The 22478-nt window shown below is 35.3% G+C and overlaps 1 protein-coding gene across 5 annotated transcripts in view; it reads left to right on the top strand.

Annotated features, from left to right (window-relative positions):
- Lnpk (lunapark, ER junction formation factor) overlaps positions 1-22478 on the top strand; it is a 57525-nt gene that overhangs the window by 32617 nt on the left and 2430 nt on the right. For 3 of the 5 annotated variants that reach the window (XM_059260717.1, XM_059260718.1, XM_059260719.1), the window contains exons 9-12: positions 8659-8856; positions 14729-14834; positions 16312-16382; positions 17094-17264. In XM_059260717.1, the coding sequence (XP_059116700.1) occupies positions 8659-8856; positions 14729-14834; positions 16312-16382; positions 17094-17264 (546 nt within the window). Of the gene's footprint in view, positions 1-8658; positions 8857-14728; positions 14835-16311; positions 16383-17093; positions 17265-18672; positions 18816-22478 lie in introns of those variants that run through there. The other 2 variants (XM_059260720.1, XM_059260721.1) reach the window with 2 other exon arrangements.

Below are 22478 nucleotides of genomic sequence, written 5' to 3'. Positions count from 1 at the left end.
TTTGTTAAGCAATCCTAGAAAAAAGTTTTGTTACATGTAAAACATTGTTTGTATATATACTTTTAAGAAGTACTACTTAAGAAATACTGAGTTCATAGAAGCAGAGAGTAATATTGTTGTTTCCAGAGATATAGAGGTGATGGGAGCAATAGGGAGAGATTGGTCAAGGGATGAAATTTTAGTTATATAGATGAATGTAATACATAGACAGCTAACGGATAGGGTAGTGACTATACTTAGTAATGCTGTATTGCTTACTTGAAATTTGCAAAGACATTGGACTTTATGTGTTCTCGCCATATACAGGAAAACCGGTATGATGGATATGGCTAATAGCTTGACTGTAGGAATCATTTAATAATGTGTAAGAAGTTTTTTGACTAAGTAAGAACACTAGTAAACATGTTTTTCAGTGTGGTATTTTACAGAAAGCCATGGCTGTTACTGTCCTAGGTATTTTAGTATTTAAAATAGCAATTTTAAGAATTTAAACTTTTCTTAGAAACTTTAGAGACCCAAATAACGTTTTTCTTCTGACACGATAATTATAGAAAAGCTGCTGCTGATTTCATTTGCTTTTGGATAGTCTTAGAGAGAATATTTAGCTATATTGTGATCAGTCACTTAAAAAACGCATTTAAGGAGCAGGCAAGAGGACTCTGGTAAAGGCACTTGCTGCCAGCTTGATGACTTGAGTCTATCCCCAGGATCTACATGTTGGAAAGAGACAACTGACTCCTGCACGTTGTCCTCTGACCTCATATGCATCATGGCATACAGGACACATTCCTCTCCCTCAAACTAATAAAGACGTTGAATTAAAAAATGTATTCAATACGTACAGGCAGATATCTTGGAGAATAAAGAGATGAGGGTATCATTTTTTAACCTAAAAAATTGATAACTGTGTGCAGCTGTACATGCATTTGCATGTGGACCGGGGACACTCTCATGCTGTCACTTCAGGTGCTGTTTACTTTTTTTCGGAGGCAGGGTTTCTCACTTCCTTATAGCTCTCCAAGTAGGCTAGGTTGCCTGGCTAGCAACCTAGAGATCCACCTGTTTCTGCTTCCCCAGCACTGAGATTACAAGGGCAAGTTCCATGTCCGGCTTTTCATTTTGTGGGTTCTGGGGACTGAGCTCGGCTCATGCTACTTGCACAACACACATTTTACGATTGAGCCATTTTCCTAGTCCCATCTCCCTCAAAAAACTTAAAACTTTAAATAAAAAAACATTACTTCTTTTGGGTGTCTTATTCTAGAATATCTTACTCCTTTTGGCATATAATTACTGTTTTGGATTTTTTCTTAACATTTAAAAGTTCTAAATTTTGTTATAATTTCCTTCTACCTTTCAGAATTGCATTTTAGTTATGTTGAATCTTATTCAGTATCTTTTAGTTCATATCTTTATTTGTTTATTGGAGACAGGGTTTCACTCTGTAACTCAAACTAATCTGGAACCCGTGGTAGTCCTCCTGCCTCAGACTCCTGAGTGCTGGGATTGCAGGTGTGTGCCACCTTTCTTAGCTTCCTGTTGTTATAGTTGTTGGTTTTGTGTTTGTGTTAGTTCTGAGCTTCTGTTAGTTTGAATCTTGAGTTTTTGCTGCACTTGCATGCTAGCTTTCCCCCTTTCCTCCCGTCTCCTCTTTTCCCTTCTGCTCTCCTTCCCTCTTACCTTCTCTTTTTAGTCTGATTTTTGGTTAACAGAAAGTGCAATAAAGTGCTGATACATATATTGCATTCAGATATGGCCCTTGAAGTGATCTACTCTCTAAAAGGATTTTAATTTGAAGTGTCTATTTTGCTAGCTCTCTTGCAAATTGCTGAGCTGCAAAAACTGATGCGTGTATAATAGATATCTTTATTTTGTGTAACTGAGTTGTTAATGATGTTTACTATACTTAGACTGATTACAGATTTTGAGCATAGTTTTGTTTGAGTTGCCTATTGTTTGATTTATGTTAAAAGAAATATGTGCTTACTGTGCTTACTGGATGATTAACCCATCTTCCCTGACATTCTCTTTCAGTGTCAAGTAGATTTCAATATATTTATTTATTTATTTATTTATTTATTTATTTATTTATTTATTTATTTATTTATTGGTTTTTCGAGACAGGGTTTCTCTGTGTAGCTTTGCACCTTTCCTGGAACTCGCTTTGTAGACCAGGCTGGCCTCGAACTCAAAGAGATCCGCCTGCCTCTGCCTCCCGAGTGCTGGAATTAAAGGTGTGCGCCACCACCACCCGGCTCAATTTATTTTTTTAAAGAACAGCTTTGATTTGTAGACAAATGTTAAAGTTCCTGTTTGTTCTTGTGCCAAGTTTCTCCTATTAGAACAAGAAGGTATGTTTGTGGCCATGTGATACATATGTGTTGTTAACTGAAGGCCGTACTGTACCCTTTCCTGTTCTCTGATACCATTTGAGTTCTATGTTATGTTTAGTTGTCTGTTCTTCTTAGACTGCTTTTAACTGGAATGGTTTCTGGATTTTTCTTTATTTTTTGATGACCTTGAGAGATCTTTCCCTAACATTTTTTGGTAAGGAATTTTTAGAGTGTTGAATCTTAAAAAAAATTAGTTATCATTTGATATGAAGGGTTGAGCATATAAAGTAAGGATCTGTGTGTATATACATTAAATAGAACCTTTTGCTACTTAGATGCTTGTATTGTCATGGACTAGAAGATGGAAAGATTTTGTCTCACTATATTAAAAAGCAATAAAGCTTGGACAGAAATAAAAAATGAAATTTGTCACAGTATAAACTCCTGAGTACCGTCTATATTATAGAGAATGGGAATGATAAAAAATTAAATTTCTTTCAAGATCTTGATTATACAGGACTAAATTTTTTAAGGACTGAGCTTTTTCATTTTCAAGATCTTGAAATCCAGGACTATATTTAATTCTAATGTATTGTCCTTAGTTAGGGTTATCATTGCTATGATGAAATACCATGACCAAAAGCAAGTTGGAGAGGAAAGGGTTTATTTAGCTTACACTTCCACATTGCTATTCATCATCAAAGGAAGTCAGGACAGGAACTCAAACAGGTCCAGAACCTGGAGGCAGGAGCTGATGCAGAGGTCATAGAGGGCTGCTTACTGGTTTTCCCCTCATGGCTTGCTCAGCCCACCTTCTTAGAGAGCCAGGACTGCCAGCCCAGGTGTAGCACCACCCACCATGGGCTGGGCCCTCCCCCATTGATCACTAATTGGGAAAATGCCTTACAGCTTGATCTCACTGAGGCCTTTCCTTAACTGAGGCTCCTTCCTCTGATGACTCTAGTTTGTGTTGAGGTAATACATAAAACTAGCCAGTACAGATGAATAGGAGATTTTTAAGTTCACATGTGCGTCATTCCTGTTGATTTAGAGGGCCATATTTCCTTGGTATCCTCCATCCCTTCTGGTTCTTACACTGGATCCCCCTCCTTTTCTGTGGATTCCCCAATCCCTGAAAGGAGGAATTTGATAGATCTCATATAGAGATGTTTTGAGTCTCTCTCACTCTGCATATTGTCTGGCTGTGGGTCTCTGTATTTGTTCCCATCTACTGTAGGAGGAAGCTTCTCTGATGATGGCTGAGGAAGACACTGATCTATGAGTAGAGCAGAACGTCACTAGGAGTCATTTTGTTGCTGTGTTATTTTAGTAGAACTGAAATACTTGGTTTTTTCCTTGGTCCTTGGGCTATCTAGTCTTAGGTTCTTGGTCACCAAAGCAGTGTTAGGTATGGGTTTAATCTAGTGGAGTGTACCTGAGTCACATCAGATATTGGTTGGTTATTCCCACAAGCTTTGCCCCACCATTGCATTAGCATGTCTTGTGGATAGGAGAGTGTTGTAGATCAAAGGGTTTGTAAGCCAGGCTGGTGTTTGTTTCTCCTTTGGTAGCATGCAGAGTACCTCCTGTACCGGAGACAATAGCTTGTAGGGGAAAGTCTCTATGTAGGTACCGGCTGGATTTCTCCACATTCAGTGATTTGTTGTAGGTGCTGTCTTCAGCAGTAGGGCCTTGCCACCAGTTTGTGGAGAGCAACCTATAGTGTTGGCAAGAGCCTGGGTTGTTTGGGGGTTCCCATGGGACCCCTTTGACCAACAACTCAAATGTAATCCATTTCTGGTACTGGAGGCTTCATTTGGTGATGAGAGCTGTCCAGTTGAGGTGGTTTTATTTAAATTGCCTTCATATATTTATATATTTTAGGAAGCTTCTTCTGCATTGGGCTTCTGTACTACCCCTCAAATGGCCCTTCATTTTAGCTGCCTATCCTCATATCCTCTCTCATCTGTCTCCTTCCCCCTTCCCCACTTGATCCCCCTGTTCCAGTTGTCCTCCTCCCCCATCCCAACTATAATTATTTATTCTGTTTCCATTTCCTAGGGAGATGTATCTGTTCCTGCTAGTCTCTTACTCTATACCTACCCTCTGTGGTTCTAGATTATACCTTGGTTATTATTGACTTAACAGCTAATATTCACATATAAGAGAATACATACCATTTTTGTCTTTCTTGGGTTACCTCACTTAGTATGCTTTTTTTCTAGTTCTACCCATTTACCTGGGACTTTTACAATTTCATTTTTTAAAAATCAGCTGAGTAATACTCCATATTGTAAATGCACTATATTTTCACTATCCAATCATCTGTTGAGGGACATCTAGGTTGTTTCCAATTTATGACTATTATGAATAAAGCAACAATGAACATGGTTGAGCAACTGTCTCTGTAGAAGGATACCCAAGAGTGCTATAGCTGGATCTTGAGGTAGATCGATACCCATCTTCCTGAGGAACCTTGCCACATTGATTTCCATAGTGGCTGTACAAGTCTGCAGGCTCACCAGCATGGATAAGTGTTCCCCTTACTCCACATCCTAGCCAGCATAAGTTGTCATTTGTTTTATTGTCTTAGTCATTGTGACAGGTGTAAGATGAAATCTAAATCAAGAAGACTTTTTTTTTTTCCTTTTCTTTTTTGTTAGCTTGGAGATTGGGTAAAACAGAACAAAGCTGAGACATAAACTTAGGATATAATCCAATATAGATATGAGAGGAGGACATAAATCATACAAAGTTATGGCAGCGTAAATGAAAAAGAAGCAACTAGAGCAGTGGTTCTCAACCTATGGATTGCGACCCCTTGGGGAGCAGATATTTACATGAAGATTTATAACATAGCAAAATTACAATTATGAATAGCAATGGAAATTTTGTGGTTGAGGGTCACCACAAGAGGCGCTGTATTAAAAGGTCGCAGTGTTAGGAAGGTTGAGAAGCATGGAAAGTAGACTGACGTGGTTTGATGGTGATTACATTTGGAAAGTAGTGGGTGGTAAGAGGAGTCAGTAAATCATCTAGATTTTCTACCGAGAATCTTAAGAGGGGTTACAAAAATAATGTCTGGTAGAATAGCTTCTAAGACATGGTGTCCTTTCTCTGTGAGTATCTGCAAGCAACTATGTGCTTGCACAGTCTTTCCAGTATTGCTAAGGAAATACTTCCATGAATAATCTACAGTGTCTATGAGCTAGAAGTTGATATTCAAATCACTATTGGAAATGCCTAGGTCAATTTTGAAAAATTAAGTTATAGTTATTTTTATTATAGAATATTTAGTTCAAGAATTAATAGAAAACTACAGATTTTAATTTTTTTTTTCTGTTTTTCTTTTCGAGACAGAGTTTCTCTGTGTAGTTTTGGTTCCTGTCCTGGATCTCACTCTGTAGCCCAGGCTGGCCTCGAACTCATAGAGATCTGCCTGGCTCTGCCTCCCGAGTGCTGGGATTAAAGGCGTGCGCCACCACTGCCCGGCTCAGATTTTAATTTTTGCATAGTTAGATTTTCACTAAAGAACCTCAAATAACTTGTGAACCATTTAATGTATAAATTAATATCTATATTTTATTTTATGTAATCTGTATGAGTGATTTGTCAGCATGTATATCTGTACACCGTGTGTGTGCCTAGTGCAGGAAGAGGCTAGAAGAGGTTATTAGATCCCCAGGAACTGGAGTTACAGACCACTGTGAGTTGCCATATGGGTCCTGAGAATCAAACCCAGGTCCTGTGGAAAAACAACCACTTCTCTTAACCACTGAACCATCTCTTCAATTCCCTAATAACCATATTTTTTAAAAAAGAAATTTTTAGAGGCTAGAGAGATGGCTCAGCGGTGAAGAGCACTTGTTCTTAGGGAGAACCTGGGTTTCCTTCCCAGAACCCACATGGTGACTTACAACCATTTGTAACTCCAGTTCTGGGGATCTGATGAAGACACTAGGCATGGATGCGGTGGGCATGCATACACAAAGGCAAATACATATAAAATAAATAAATAATTTTAAAAATATTTGTTTTTGTTTTATACAAATGTTTTATATGTATACTTTTTTTTTCCATTTATGTACGTGTGCTGCATGGCTTCCAGGTACCTGTGGAGGACCGAACAGGGGACTGGATCCCCTAGAACTGAGGTTATAGACAGTTGTAAGCTACCATGCAGGTGCTAGGAACTGAACCTAAGTACTCTGCAGGAGCAACCAATGCTCTTAACTGCTAAGTCATCTTTCCATTTCTTGTAAAATATAATCACTGTAGATACTAGATTGCTTAAGAGCACTTACATTCTTCTTTTAGTTTTCACTTTTCCAGTATTAGGAATTGAACTTAGGACTTTGCTTGTTCTTGGCAGTTGTTCCACTACTTAACTATAACCCCAACCCTTGATTTTTTTGACCCTGGGTCTTCCCATGTAGCCCAAGCTGACTTTGAGTTAATCCTCGCCTTTGCCTCTTTATACTACTGGGATTCCATGTGGAGTACTATACTTGGCTTAGATTGCTTAATTTTTGGTTATTGTAATCTATGAAACCAGTTTATTAATGCTAATACTAATAATGACTACTTATTAAGTACTTTTCATGTGCTTGGCTAAGCTCTTTTTGTTGATTTTCTCATTCTTTACAATAACCATAGCGATTCACTATTTTCATTATGAGGAAGCAAAATTGAGAGATGTCATCAATTTAGAAAAGGCTGTGTGCATATGAAGAAACCAATATAGCTGAAATTAAGGAAGCTTGAATAGAGAGTCTTCTGGTCATAACATGATGCTTTATAATTACTTGTAAACTTTATTTTCTTCCTTTTTGTTTAGTCTAACATAGTTGGAGTTTGTTGGCTTAATTTTGAATTTAAATCCAGTACAGCTAGGCATATTCTCATACTTGGTAACTGAATTTTATTGACTGATTATTAATAAAAGTATTAAGTCATCCTTCTGTCGAGAATTTACTTTAAGACTGGAGTGTAGCTCAGTTGATAGAATGTCTGTGTAGCATATGTGAAGCCCTGGGCCTGATGCTGCATGCCTCTAATTCTACTACAGGGAGATGGAGGCAGGAGGATCAGAAGTTTCAGGTCCTTCTCAGTTACCTGGGGGAGTTTGATATATGTACCCTGTCTAAACAAACAAAAACGGTTTTTAAATTGTCAGGAAGAATCCAAACCAAAAGTGTTTAATGCACTTTTACTGTGTAGACCAATGAACATATGATTTCTTTAGTTTTAGCCCAATAATTTAGGCTTGTGATATATAGAATTAAAAAGTTACAAAGGGTGTCTTTACTTGATATCTAATGCTAAGGTGTAAAAGGGACTGCTAGAAGTTCATGTATGTCATCTAGTAGGGATCATGAAATAGTCTGTGCAGCCAGTTAGTAAATAGCTTTGAAAGCCATATGGTCCTTTTTGCAAGTGTTTGAAAGCAGCTGTAGATAATATGTAAACAAGAGAGAGAATACCATCCAATAAAACTACAAAACCAGGCAGCAGATTACATTTGGCACATTTGACCAATCTCTGCTCCAGAGAATCTTCTAATTTCTGACTGAAAGCTGAGGTTCATGTATGACAAAGCATGTATACACAGTGGGAGTTTTCCTTCTCTGAATGGATTGGTGCAAACAAATGTGCCAAAAGTCACCATAGTGTGAAGGGTAGGTGCCTAAATAGTGAAGCATCCTTTTTGAATAGAATTTTTATGACTACTTCAATTATTTTATTATTGCAGAATATACATGTATATATTTCCTCATTAAATTTGTTACTTTTAGTCTTGAAAAGCAAATCTACTGTTTGAAATTTTCACTAATTCTGATGTTTTCTTTTCCGTATCATAGTTAGGAAGGCTTATTATAAAAGGATGTGGCACATAACTGGGTGGTGATTTTGAATTTATTTTTAAGATGTCAGTAGATAGACAAATTAACTTGCTTTGTTGTTGTTGTTGTTGTTGTTTTTCCTCAAGACAGAGTTTCTCTGTATGTAGCCTAAGCTGTCCTGGAACTCACTGTATAGATCAGGCTGGACTTGAACTGACAGAGATCCACCTGTCTCTGCCTCCTGAGTTCTGGGATTAAAGGTGTGCGCCACCACCAGCTGGCTAGTTTGGTTGTATAAACATGTACAGTTGAATTACTGGTTATTAAAAGAGTTCTCTGGTTTTGGTGTTATGTACAATTCGCATTATAAATGGTTAGATACAGTGCCTTTTGGTGCTACAAAATTTTAGCAAATGTCATTTATGCTTGTGGCTAATATGGTGTATTAGACATTAAGTATAGACTATACTTATTATTCTCAGAGATTCGTCAGCGAACTGCAGCTCAAAGAAACCTTTCCTCAGCACCAGCAAGCTCTACTCAGGGTCCTCCTCCACAAGTTCCAGTATCTCCTGGGCCATCAAAGGATGCTTCAGCTCCTGGGGGACCTCCAGAAAGGACTATTGCTCCAGCCTTACCCAGGCGCCTTGGATCCCCTGCTACTTCAGTGCCTGGAATGGGTAAACAGAGCACTTAATGTTATTTACAGTTTATATTGTTTTCTCTGGTTACCAATAAAATGGGCCATTTTCAGACAGTATGGAAATGGCATTTCATTTGGAAATAGCAGAGCAGTTATCTGATTAAGCAGGAGTTCCATATTCAATTAGCTATAACTCTTTACAGCTGGCACCTTGTGATACCAAAACCTATTTCTTGAGCTCATTTAACTGTTATGGCTTCTTTGTTTAAATGGCAATAAAACTTTGTAGCATTCTGTAGTCTACAGTGTAGCATTATCTTTTTATATTCAATTCTTAGAATGGCTCCAGATTTATATATGGTAGGGATAGAGGAGAGCACTTTAGCAAGTACTCATATTCTTTGCTAATTCCTCGTATAGACACTAAAACTTGACAATTACCATATTTCAGGAAAAATATTCAAGCATTGTAGTGTCTGATATTACTTTTGTAAATATGAGCTAGTAGATTTTTTTCTCTTAAGTTGTGGAACTATAGTGTTTTCTGATAGGTTCCTTTTAAGTTCTCTTAATAGTGTGATAGATCTGTAGATTTTATTCAGGGGTGTAACATATGGCCAGCTACTTTTTTTTTGAAGTGTGATTAGGGCATGGAAATCTATTCACTGCTTTAGCAGATGATGCTGTTTCATGTAGATTTCCATGTCAGATTATTAAATAAGGGTAAACTATATTTTATTTATGGTATTTAATTCTAATACAGGTACTTTAGTACTTCATAACTAATTGCTACTATATAAATAGAGTAATGATTTTTGAGAGTAGACACTACTTTAATCAAGTGAGTTATTAGAGCATTTATGTAAATAAAAAGTCTTGCTTGTGTTCCTGTAAAAATGCAACTAACATTTTAGAAGACTAAGAAACTATTGATTTACAAATGAAAATAACTGACTATAAATGGAATCCATAAAAATCTTAGTATTTAAAATGATTTTAATAATACATCAAAATTTTATGTGTAATGATAAAAATAGCCATATATTTTGTGAAACTGAGAAAGTTTAATTGGTTGAAAACAATTCATTTTCCAGTTGTTATCTAGGTGATTTGAGATACCCATAATTTGTAAATTCAAGTTTTGGTTACTGAATGTAAGAACTTCGGGTTGAGAGTCTTTGACTCCCATGCAGCTTACCCACTTACATAGTTGTAAGGACGACACTGTATAGCATAGGGCTATACAAGCAACTGTAGCTTAGATTTCATGTACATGTAAGTAAAGCATGTGTTGCCTAAGTTTCTAATTAGTTTCTGTGGAAATACTGTTTATATTGTACATTGCCAAAAATATGAATTAGTTAAATAATTTACTATAGAGAAAATTAATAATTCATTTTCTATTCCAACATGTTTGTGAGAGAATCAATTTAATGTATATTACCGCAGTGCTCCCATATGTTTGAAAATTAATAACCAGCAGGTACTTGATAATTTGCCAAACTGTAAAGATGCCCAGTATTCCTACAATAATTGCTTTTGATGGTTATTATTTACTGTTCCCCATGACAACATGAGTATTAAGGTGCATTGTTTTCTTTTTCTTTTTTTTTTTTTTTTTTTGGTTTTTCGAGACAGGGTTTCTCTGTGTAGCTTTGCGCCTTTCCTGGAGCTCACTCTGTAGACCAGGCTGGCCTCAAACTCACAAAGATCCGCCTGCCTCTGCCTCCTGAGTGCTGGGATTAAAGGCGTGCGCCACCACTGCCTGGCCAAGGCGCATTATTTTCAAAGTTACCAAGTTATTTAACCAAGTTATTACCAAGTTGCAGGAAGCTTAAGATACTTTAATGAAATCTTTTATGTATCCAGATTGCTTTGTGTACATGTTCATTTTAAATATATAGAAGTAAAGTACTCCAGCAAGTTAAGTTGATGTGAATGCTTTCAAAATCCAGTTTGGAAACAACTGGGAATGTAGCTCAGTGGTAGAATGTTTGCCTGAGTACTACACTAGCTACACGTACATTTTTATGTTTCCTTTTTTTTTTTTTAAATTTAGCTAAGTATTTTCTGATTTCTGTTTTGATTCTGCTTTTCATCCTGGGTTAGTTAGATATGTTACATAGTCTTAAATGTTTTGTGAACTTTAAGATGTTTCCTGTTGCTGATTCTAATTCTTTTGTAGTCAGAAAATATACTGTGTGCTGTTTGGATCTGATTAAACATATTAAGACTTGTATAATGACCCATTACGTCATACCTTGGTAACTGCTTTCTCTCTGCTTGAAAAAAAAACATGTATTTGTTCCTGTTGGGTAGACCAGTTATAAAAGTCCATTAGATAAAGGTGTTAGTAGTGAGTGTTCAAGTCTTTTTTTTTTCTGATTTTATGTAGATTTAATTTTTTATCAATTATTGGTAGGAAAATGTTAAAACCTTCAACTGTAATTTTATATTTGTCTATTTTTTCTTAAATTTCTATTAGTTTTTGTTTCATGTGTTTGAAGTTCTGTTATGATGTACTTACATGTTTGGCATGTTTCTTTAAGGAAAAACTGTAACACTTATTCATTTATGGGTGTGTATGCATGGGTGTGTGCATGTGTATGGAAGTCAGAAGAAAACTTGCTGGATTAGGCTTTCTCCACCGTGTAGGTTCCAGAGATTGAACTCCTGACATCAGGCTTGGTGGCAAGCACCTTTACCCCCTGAGCCATCTGGGTGGCCCCTAGTTCTTGATAAGCTAATGCCTTTGTCCTTGTGAACTGTATAGTCATCTAAGGTTTCTTATGCTTCGTGTTAGCATAGTTTTATATTTTACTTAAAATTTATTTTCCCTATTCTTAAAAATATATACACAGCGTATATTGAAGAGTTGCTTCTTTGTCCAGTCTGACAGCCTGTTTCATTGTGGGGTGCTGACCATGATGCAGTGCTTATGTTTGGGTTTGAGCTTAAATGTTCCATGTGAAAATGAACTCATTTGTTCCACGCCTCTGCTACCCTTCTCCTCATTGGTTGCCTCCCCTTGAACTGAAGGTTTTTATGACTACAATTTAATCCTTTTTCACTGCTGTATTGTTTATAACACTTCTTTTGGCATGTGATTTTAATGGCTGTGTTGAGATTTAGTAAATACCTCTAATCACAGTTGTTCATGTGATATGATATTGTCTCACAGTTTTAAAGATCTGATGAAAATATATTTAACATTTTCCCTCTCTTGTGCTATTTATTTAGTATTTATTTTAGTTCTCTTACCTTTATTTTACATTTTACTTCTACACATATTATAAATCTCACAGTTATTTTTTATTTAATCAGTTGTGCAGTCTCAGTATATAGCCTTGGCTGACATGGAACCTGCTGTGTACACAGAGTTCCACAAGCTTCTGCCTCCCAAGTGCTGGGATCAAAGGTGTTCACAACCAAGTCCACCCTTCTATGTTTGTGAGCCTAGCTCCCGTGGAGGACAGAAGAGGGCATCAGATGTTACAGGACTGGAGTTACAGATGGTTGTGAGCCTCTATGTGGGTGCTGGTAAACAAATCCCGCTCCTCTGAAAGAGCAGCCAGTGCTTTAACAGCTGAGCTACCACTGGAGCTTAGATCCATTTCTTCTCTCTCTCTCTCTCTCTCTCTCTCTCTCTCTCTCTCTCTCTCTATATATATATATATATATATATATATATATATATAGTCACTTCCTTTGGCTTCAAGGACTTTTAAAAATTATTCTTGAAATTTAGTTTGGCCAATGATGAATTCTTTGTTTTGACATTTGGAAAAAGACCACATTTTGCCTTGTCTTCATTTAAAAAAGACATTTATGTTGGATGCAGATTCTAATCTTACAGCTTTCATTTTCAGAATGTTAAAGATAAGTTTCATTTTAGCTTGCATCTGATGAAAAGTCTGCTCTAATTTTTTCTCCATAATGTACCCCTTTTGGCCTCCTGTTAAGCAGTTTGATCATTTTTGGGGTGTGTGTGTGCAAAATTGTGTGTCTTGTGTTTGGGATTTGTAAGATTCTTTGATCTGTGGTTTTAAAACTTTCAAATTTGGAAAAAAGTTATATATTATTTATTCAATTATGTGTATTTTTCTTCTCCCTACAGAACTGTTCATTTGACTGTTTGAAATTGTTCTACAACTTACTGATTCTTCCCCCTGCCCCGTTTAATTTTTATTTTGTATGGTTTCTATTGCTATGTCTTCAAGTACACCAATATCTTTTTTTATAATGTCTAAATGTCTGTTTATCTCATCTGTGGATTATTTTTATCCTACACATTGTAGACTTCATCTGTGAAGTTTAATGTACTTGTAGTTTTTTCTCATGTCTTTACTTAGAATACTTAGGTTCTCAAACATGTAGAAATGTTTTAGTATTTTTACCTACCAATTCAGTCATATCTCAAACAATTTTTCTCATTATACATTGTATTTTTGTTTGTTTGTTTGTTTGCATGGCTAGTATTTTTTGAATGCCAGACATTGCAAATTTTACATTACTATGTTTCTTCTTTTTCCTCCTCTCCCCTCCCCCTTTTTTTGTTATTGTTTTTTGAGATTTTCTATTCTAGCTCTTGGAAGTAAGCACTCATTCTGACTGTGTGTGAATACTGTTTCCTTTAATCTTTTAGAGAAGATTTTTCTACTCTCAGGTAGATTTTTAGATACATGGGCTGGTCAGTAATGTGCTCAGTGTTTTCAGAGGCATTCTGTAGTGCTTAAGTGTAGCAGGCTTTCTTTTGGGCCACCAGCCAGCTCCCAGATCATGACATGGAGACTTATTATTAGTTCTGAATGCTGGGCTTTAGATTAGGCTTGTTTCTGGCTAGCTTTTTTTTTTTTTTTTTTTTTTAATCTGAAATTAAACTGTTTTTCTTCATCTACATTTTGCCTCAGGGCTTTTTACCTTTCTTTCATTCTTTATGTCCTACTTTTTCTGCTACTTCTGTGTCTGACTGTCCGGTGGCTGCCTGGCTGGCTGGCCCTGGCCATTTCCTTCAATTTCTTCTCCTCGAGCCTAGATTCCTCCTCCTGTTTATTCTCTCTGCCTGCCTCCTATCCCTCTACTGCCTAGCTATTGGCTGTTCAGCTTTTTATTAAACCAATCAGGTGCCTTAAGCAGGCAAGGTAAAACAACAACACATCTTTACATAATTAAACACATGCAACATAAATAGATGTAGCACATCTTTGCCTAGTTAAACAAATGCAACATAAACAAATGCAACACACCTTTACATAGTTAAAGTCATATTCCACAACACTTAAGTGAATTTTTTTTTCTTCATGTCGTCTTTGACACTGTCATATGAATTTGAGCTCGGTGGTTTCCCTAGACTTCCAGTGCTATCTTTTCAGCTCTGGGAGACAGCTGTAGTTCCTCTGTGGTTAGCTCCCTTCCTCTGCTTAAAAACTGTCTGTAAGCAAAAGGCTGGTCTGTTTGCAGGGTTTTTCTTGGTTTTTAGTTTTCTAAGGGAAATTTAACCTATATTGCTTGCTACACATGTTGTTAATTCTTAATATACTTCATCTATTTCTCACAGTCTTTGGGGAAGGTAACCCTAATCTGTTACTCTGAGTCCAAAGTAAAAGTCTCTAAATTATTACCATAGGCTTTTAGGAATAGGGTATTTTAAAAATTAGTTTATACAGAACCCAACATAGTTTCATATCGTAATAAATTACATTGGTGGTTCTGATGTACATATATAGTAGATTTTTATAGTATGGTTCATTAAACATTTAATGCTGTATAGAGATTTATAAGAGTTAGTATTTTATTGTTTTAAAATCTTTTAAATGTTCTAACACACCTAAATCACTTTGGCAGTTGAATTGAATCTTGTGTATGTATCTTATATATACAAATTTCATGTGTTTTTATTTATTTGCTAGGCCATCATCCTCCAGGTCCACCCTTAGCAAGACCCATTCTCCCCCGAGAACGAGGTGCTCTGGATAGAATTGTTGAATATTTAGTTGGTGATGGTCCACAGAACAGGTAATGTTTGCTAAGCTAGTAGATAAAGGGACATGAAACAACATTATTGGCAGTGTATGTACATATCTGTGATGTTTTGTGGCTTGTATGTGTACATTTAATTCTGCTATCATATTAGAGAAATTGAATTATTTTGTTCAAACTATTAAACTTGAAGAGAGCAAAAATAGCAAAAACCTGGTAGGTTAATGGGAAATTGATTTTTTAATGTGTATCACTGTTGTTGGTGATGATGGAAATACTTCCAATAGTAATGAAAACAATTTGCATTATTTAACTCTTACTATTTTTCAAATGTTTTTCAGATTATTGTATTACTTGGTCCTTACCATAAATCTAGGAGGGTAGTTATGAGTGTGCAAAGCATTTGTAGGCTTTCAAAAAAGGGGTAGTAGAGTACATGTTTGACAGCTTTACTTGTTGGTATTAGTTTCATAAAGGGAACATAGTTTAATTCTAGTATAAGTTGTATGTTATTCAAAACAGAATGATTTGATTAAGCCAAGAATCTGTTGGGTTCTGATTGTAGAACAGAAAATGAGAGTGATGTTTAAGTGTAACTGATAATGAGAAAGGTACAGGAACCACATCATATAAAAATTTACTATTGGCCTTAATTATATAGAATTAAATGTATTTATTTTCTGCAAGATTTCTCAGGGCTTCTTTTTATTTTATTTTTTATATTTGTTGTGAATCTCTAAGAAGGTTGCATCATTTCTGATTTTATGAAATCACAAATTTGGAAGCTATCATACCAAGGAATAAATCATTGAGAAATTTAAGTGTTCGTTGCTAAACTTAAAAAAAAAATTTATTATTTTTTAAGTTGTGTATATGTATGTGTGTCTGTGAATATTAATGTAGGTACACAAAGAAGCCAGAGGCATGAATCCTGGAGCTAGAGTTACAGGTGGTTGTGAGATGCCTGTTGTAGGTACTGGGAATCAAACTCAGGTCTTCTGGAAGAGCAGTATATACTATGATCTTAACTGCTGAGCTATTTCTCAAGCTCTTGATTACTAAACTTGTTTCTGTTGACTTAGGATATGTTCGACTGTTCTTCAGTTGATTTTTAATATCATGTATAAACTATATATAGATACATATGTACACATATGTATACATCTGTTTATATATACATATATACATTTAAATGCTTTATGTTCTGTGTTTGTTTTATTTTTAAGGATTTATTTATTAGGTGCTGGGAAAAGAACTCAGGATCTTGCACATGCTAAGCAAGCATCCTATCAATGAGCTATACTGCCACTTCTTAAATTATATTTCAAACTGGTTGAAATTTTGGTTTTGGTTAACTTCAGCTTTTGCTTAAGGAGTGTTATTAATGATTTGCTAACATTTGTTTATTATGGCATAGTCATCTGTTTTGATATAAGTCACAATGGCTGAGTGGCCTCTCTGGTGAGCTTTATATGTAGTTGTAACCGGTGTGTTATTTTCCCTTGTGGTATAGGTACGCCCTTATATGTCAGCAGTGTTTTTCCCACAATGGCATGGCTTTAAAGGAAGAGTTTGAATACATTGGTAAGGATTTTTGGAGAGTTAGGTTTAAATATTTTACTCTTAAATATATTATTCTCATCTACTCCCGTGTAATATCATTTTATTTTAGGTACTGCCTGTACATATTAACCAGGTACATTGTCTCCTTATTTAATACTAAAAATGAAGGAGAAAAGCTAACTCAATTCCTTTTTAAAATGCACAGCTTCTAGGCTAGCTGTTTTCAGATATTCTGCTACCCAGACCCACCTACAGGGAGTCTGATTTAATTACTGGGGTGGCATCTAAGCATTAACGTATACTTTTGAGATCACCAATTATTTTCACATGCAGCCATTATTAAATGCTCACGTGATAAATTTTGCTTTAGTGATATAACACTATATCTTCTTGGACAAGATTGTGGGTTTTAAAATATGTAATTATTCTATTGACTGGAAATGCAAGTTCAGTCAAGTATTTAATAATTTATATAGTTTTGCTATTAAACTGCTATTTAACTTGTTACACCTTTTCTACTTTAAAATTAATATTTGAATTCTCATAGTAATCATGTAGTATGCTTTGAAATTAATGTTGATTAGAACACCTATTGTAATAGTAAGGTAACAAATTCAGAAGTTATAAATTTATAACTTGAGTCTGACTATTTATAAAAGTAATCTTGTAAGTTATCTGGTTTGTTCTTGATTTGGTTGATTTTTTTCTTTATTCAAAAAAAATTCTATGCAGCTTTTCGATGTGCCTACTGTTTTTTCTTGAATCCTGCAAGAAAAACCAGACCTCAAGCTCCACGACTTCCAGAGTTTAGTTTTGAAAAGAAGCAGGCAGTGGAAGGCTCAAGTTCAGCTGGTCCCATGTCATCAGAAAGTGTACCCTTACCAGAGAGCCAGTTCAGTGAAGGTAGGAATCTGTTAACTGAAGTGTTTGTCTTGGTACTGTGTGTAGCTTAATAATAAGAGCACAATACTTATAAGATGACAATGGGTTAATTTATCAAGTTCTTCAGCATGCATATGTCAGCTGTTGCACTGATGGCTTCTTCTGTGATGGATATGATTGATGTGTTTCAGTTTTCAAATGCAGATTATGTTGTGATCAACAGCATTTAGCACCAGTTGGCTAAGCATTGTGTATGGAATGAACTCTTCTGAAGTCCAAGAGACTTGTTAGTGATCCTCTCGTGGAATCATTTGGTGTGTCTAAATGAAGCACTGAAATCATGAAACAATTGTTCTAAGGACAAAATATTTAGAATATGTGTGGGTAGAATAGGTGTATGTCTACCATTCAGGTTGGTCATTGGTAGAAATGACCAGAAAGCAGGAATGTTAGGAGTTGGAACGTCATGTTTGCATGTTTTGGACAATTTGGTTAATAGTAATAGCACTTTGTTTCATTTGGACAGTTTATTAGAAGTTCATGAGCTTAACAGTGCCAGTGATAAAGGAGTCACTTTGTTGTATGGAAATAAGATTATCAGAGCTTGTGTTTTAGAATTATTCTTGCAAGTCTATCTTAAGAATTCTTAAGGAAGTTTCATGAAAAAATGGAAAAGGTGAAATAGAAAACCGCCAGCTATTTCTCGTTATTAGTATTCACTCATTTTTTTGTTACTCAGTTCTAAATTATGAAGATGGCTAAAATTATGAAACAGACCATAGTATTTTGGTACTGTTGCCTAGTGTATAAAAACATCCTGGAAGTTCACAAATTTAGTAGCAATTATCATTTATATACTTTTGATTTATCTTTATAAAAGCACTAAAATTGCTTTAGCTGGATTATATGAAGCAGTGAATATTTTAGATATCAGAAGGTTAGTATGAGAGTCAAGATTTTTTTTTAAACTTTGAGGAATGAACCTGAAATATGTGTGGAATTGGGCTTGGCTTTTGGCTTACTAACAAGTGTCAAAGTGAACATGAATACAGACAGCTGTGACTGAGCCTGTGTCCTTCCAACGCTGAGTGAATGCATCTTCGTCTCCAAGTCTGCAGCATCAACTCCAAACACAGTGTCAACCTTGTTTTTGCTTAAGTCATGCTCTGAGCTGCATGCTGACACATGCAAACCATCTGCCTTGGCATTGCGGCCTCTTGGAACTGAGAATAAAGGGTTTTATACCGAAGATCTAGAGGAAAAAACTGAAGTCCCTTCCATGAGTAACTTTGCTTATGAAAGCTAAAGTGAATGCTTGAAAGCCAGTAGTATTTTTTGTTTGATTTTTTCTTAAAAGAGGAGAAGAAAAAAAAATCCAATAAAATATAAATCTTGATAATGGGTCCTATTCTTTATTTCTTCTACTAAGGTCAAGATGGATAGTTAGCAAACAACACACAGCTATACCTTTCCTTCTCATCTAATCTAGGAGGAACAATACCTCAGATGTCTCATTTTCTATCTGAAATCTCCGGAATGAAGTCTAACTGGCTCAAAGTGAACCCCAGTAAGGTAATGTTAATAGGTGAAGACTAAACTTGAGGCAGGGTCTGATGACTCCTTAGTACTAAAAGCTGAAGCAGTAATTCCATTTTGCTAAGGACGTTTTTAGAGTCGTAACTTCTTCATACTTCTCTTTGGATTCATCAGAGTGGCCGGCCACCTTTTTTCTTCTTGTTTCTTCAGAAGATGGAAACTTTTCTCCAAGACTCCTATTATTACACTGCGATACAGTTATCAGTCCAAAGATGGATCCTGTAGTAAATGTTGCCAAGTATTTCTGATGAACAAAGAGAGCTGCATTTATTTTAAACAGTGGTGGTTAAATTGAGCTATTAAATAAGACAGTATGATTTCAGTCATCAACTTTATACTAATAGCCAATGTAGTTGGAGATTAAAGTTCTAATTTCTAAATTCATCAGTGTTATAGGAAAGTGAGAACTGGGCAGAAATTTTGTTTTCCTTTTGTATTTTTAAAGCATATTGAAATAACTTCTTGAGAGCATGAACTGGTCAGATATGTTGCTGAATTTACAGAATTTACACTGGAAAGGTAACTTGCTTCTGATCAATGATCTAGAACTAAAAACTTTTCCTCCCAGTCTGTGCCACATGTCTCTGCAGTTAAATTTTGTCTGGATTCTGATATTAGAAGAATTCACATTTAGGATGAGGTTTTAAAAAGTTTTCTATCATTTAGAATTGGAATCTTGTCAAATTTTTACCAAAGAGACCTAGAAGAAATTCTTGTTAATCTTGAACTTTTTTACATTCTAGAATTGTAATCCAGATACTTTGATAACAGATAACAAAACCACAAGAAACTAGGTGTATTGCTGTATTTTTAAAATTGTACTAGATACCAAAAAAGGACTTGCTTTTAGATTAATTATTTCCTTTTATGATTAGATGATAATGTATAAATACACAATCCATAAATACATAAAAAATTAACTCTGCCAACTGACATTAAAGTAAGTGGTTGATTGTTTTTTTCCTATCCCCAAAACTGGGGTCAGCAAACGCACTTGCCATGAAAGTTTGATGAGGCAAGTTTGATCCCTTGAGTCTGTGGAAAGGTGGAAAGAGAGAACCTCTCCACAGGGTCGTCCTTTGGTTTTGACACGCATGCTGTGGCACATGCACCACCCCAGCACTAATAATGATGATAAATAAAAACCCTTTCCAAAGTGCTTCATAGCTAGCATTCTAGTCACAGATGTAGTCATCAGAACAGCAAGGTCTCCACATTCTTGTGTGAGTTTAGTGCTTCTGTTTTTGCTGCCATGTTTGAAAAAAATATTGTTTCCATTACTTAATTATGTTTGCCTAGGTCCCAGGTAATTGCTTTAGTTGAAAATAATCTTTTATTCATTCGATAATATGAAAATTCATGCCTTCTATCCAATACTGATAGTTCAGTAAACTTTATATAATATAAAATTTGATAACCTGATATCTATTCTTTTTTTCTTATTTGCAAAATACTGTTACTATTAGGTTACAGTGAATGAATAAGAATTGGTTTTAGTGTTTTTCTTATGATGCTCTAGGAAATTTTACCATTTGATAATGAAAATTTTATTGGCTCCTGTTTATATAAAAGACTCCTCATCAAAGCTTCAACCTTTGTTTATGTTGAGCTTTCTGAATAATTTGATCTTCTGATTCCCTTTTCTAAATACTTCCACCCAATGGTTTAGGTGGCTTAAGTCATTGCTCTGTAATGAAACTCTTAATTATTTTAATTGAATTGTTTACCAATGATAAATAACTAAATAATAGTCTATGTTTTGAATTTTAACTATTTTTTAAAAACTGGTTATAATTTAATTGGGTTATTTATTGAGTCATTTTTATGAATTGTGATGAAATTCATGCCTTTGTTCCTTAAATATACTGACCCTAAGGAAGGCAAAAATGTCTTCTTTACAACCTATGACTATGAAATTGTCGGTTTTAACTTAATAATGGGAAGGAATATGTATTGTGTACATGTATAGTGAGCACTGATATGTTAAGAAGGCCAAGTTTTGGTTTCTCTACAAAGCAAACAATTTTTTTTCTAAATTATTTAGTTTTCTTTCTTAAGAGCTAGGATAAAAATCTAAATTTAAGGTAAGGCTCATATGTTTTTGCACGTGTGTGTGTGTGTGTGTGTGTGTGTGTGTGTGTGTGTAGGTGAACCAATAGTATTTTTATTATACAGTTACATTGTTTTGAGTTTGAGTTGTCTAGCTGAGCTGGGGCTAAGCCTAAACAGTCAGTTACTAATTGCTATTTGTTTTGGTAGAAAAACACTGCTGTCTTAGTAATATTGGAGTGGTGGTGGATAGGATGAGGTCATTCAGATCATTATTTTGAGTCTTAGTCTTTTGGTATCTTATTGTCAAATACTAACGTCTTTTGAACTGTATTTTATATTACCAAACTAGTTTAAACTGAAGCTTCATTAAACAAAACAAAACTAATTTTTGTTTTTGTTGTAATAGGCAAATGATGCTCCCATAGAAATAAGTACTTTGGGGATAGTACATGGTCTTCTTATAATGCTCTAATGTTTAAATGTAAAATTGTTATGGATCTGTTAATACTGTGCACCTGGTCTTTTAGCTCTTGTTTGTATGGTTTCCTGTAAGGTAGACTTGGCCTCTCAACATCAATGCTAACTGGTTTGTGTCATAGGTGTGTAACATGCCAGTGTCTTTTTTAGTATTGTTTCCATCAAGATTGTTTTCTACAGATCAACCCAAGAGAAGAAAAGTACTTATAAATAGGCATTTCAGTTATTTCAATCCTTACTTATCATTTCACCAAGTTTTTAGTTTTCTTTACATTTTCTGAAATATAATTTTGACTGGAAACTGTGTCATGTTTTCTAATTATTGAGACATAATGCTATTTCTTTGAATTCATGTATTATAGATGTTTAAAATGTCTAGTTCCATTCTTTGGATTAGCTTTCTGTGCAAACCTAGAGTTTTAAAATTGGCTTTGACTTGGTTAAGTTTTTGAAGTTAGTAATATTGTGAAAATTTAATATAATAAACTTGGAGCTGTGACCCCTTTGCTGTTGTGTTAGTCGGGTTAGAATTTAGCCAATGGTGTGTGCCTGTGTTCACTTAAACATGGTGTGTGTTAGTTTTGCCCTATGTTGTTAGCTTTTTGTTTTTTCATTTTATATGGCTTGATGGGTTGGTTTCAGAAGGCTTACTACACAAATGACAAAGTTCTTGCTGAATAAATATTGGTTTATGGCCAGAGAGTTTTGGAAAACTGTGACTCTTAAAATTCTACTGTGAATAAATTCTGTGAGGGGTGAATTACAAATGGTTATAACTCCTAAGTTTTCTGCAGAAGAACTTGCTTTTGTAGCAGACATGATTTGTTTATATCCATAGAGTTTCACTTGCCCTTTCTGCTTCTCCTTTTTGCCTGCTCATTTAACAAAACTGAGTGACCTACTGCTTTTCTTCCATCAACCAGATTTCTCTAATCATGTATCACAAGTGTGATTTATGATCATTCCTCACTACTTTTTGTGATCACTACTATTTGGATTATCATACAGTAAGACATCATTATGCGGATGCCCCTAACTATGGAATCTGGGCCTTTTATTCTGTAAAAGGAGAAAGTTGTAACTAATCCTGTAGATGGGAGTCCAGGATAT

Source organism: Peromyscus eremicus, chromosome 4 (genome assembly GCF_949786415.1).
Source record: "Peromyscus eremicus chromosome 4, PerEre_H2_v1, whole genome shotgun sequence".
In the NCBI taxonomy this organism is placed as follows: domain Eukaryota; kingdom Metazoa; phylum Chordata; class Mammalia; order Rodentia; family Cricetidae; genus Peromyscus; species Peromyscus eremicus.
The sequence above is the reverse complement of the archived record's forward strand: the minus strand, read 5'-3'. Positions and strand labels throughout refer to the sequence as shown.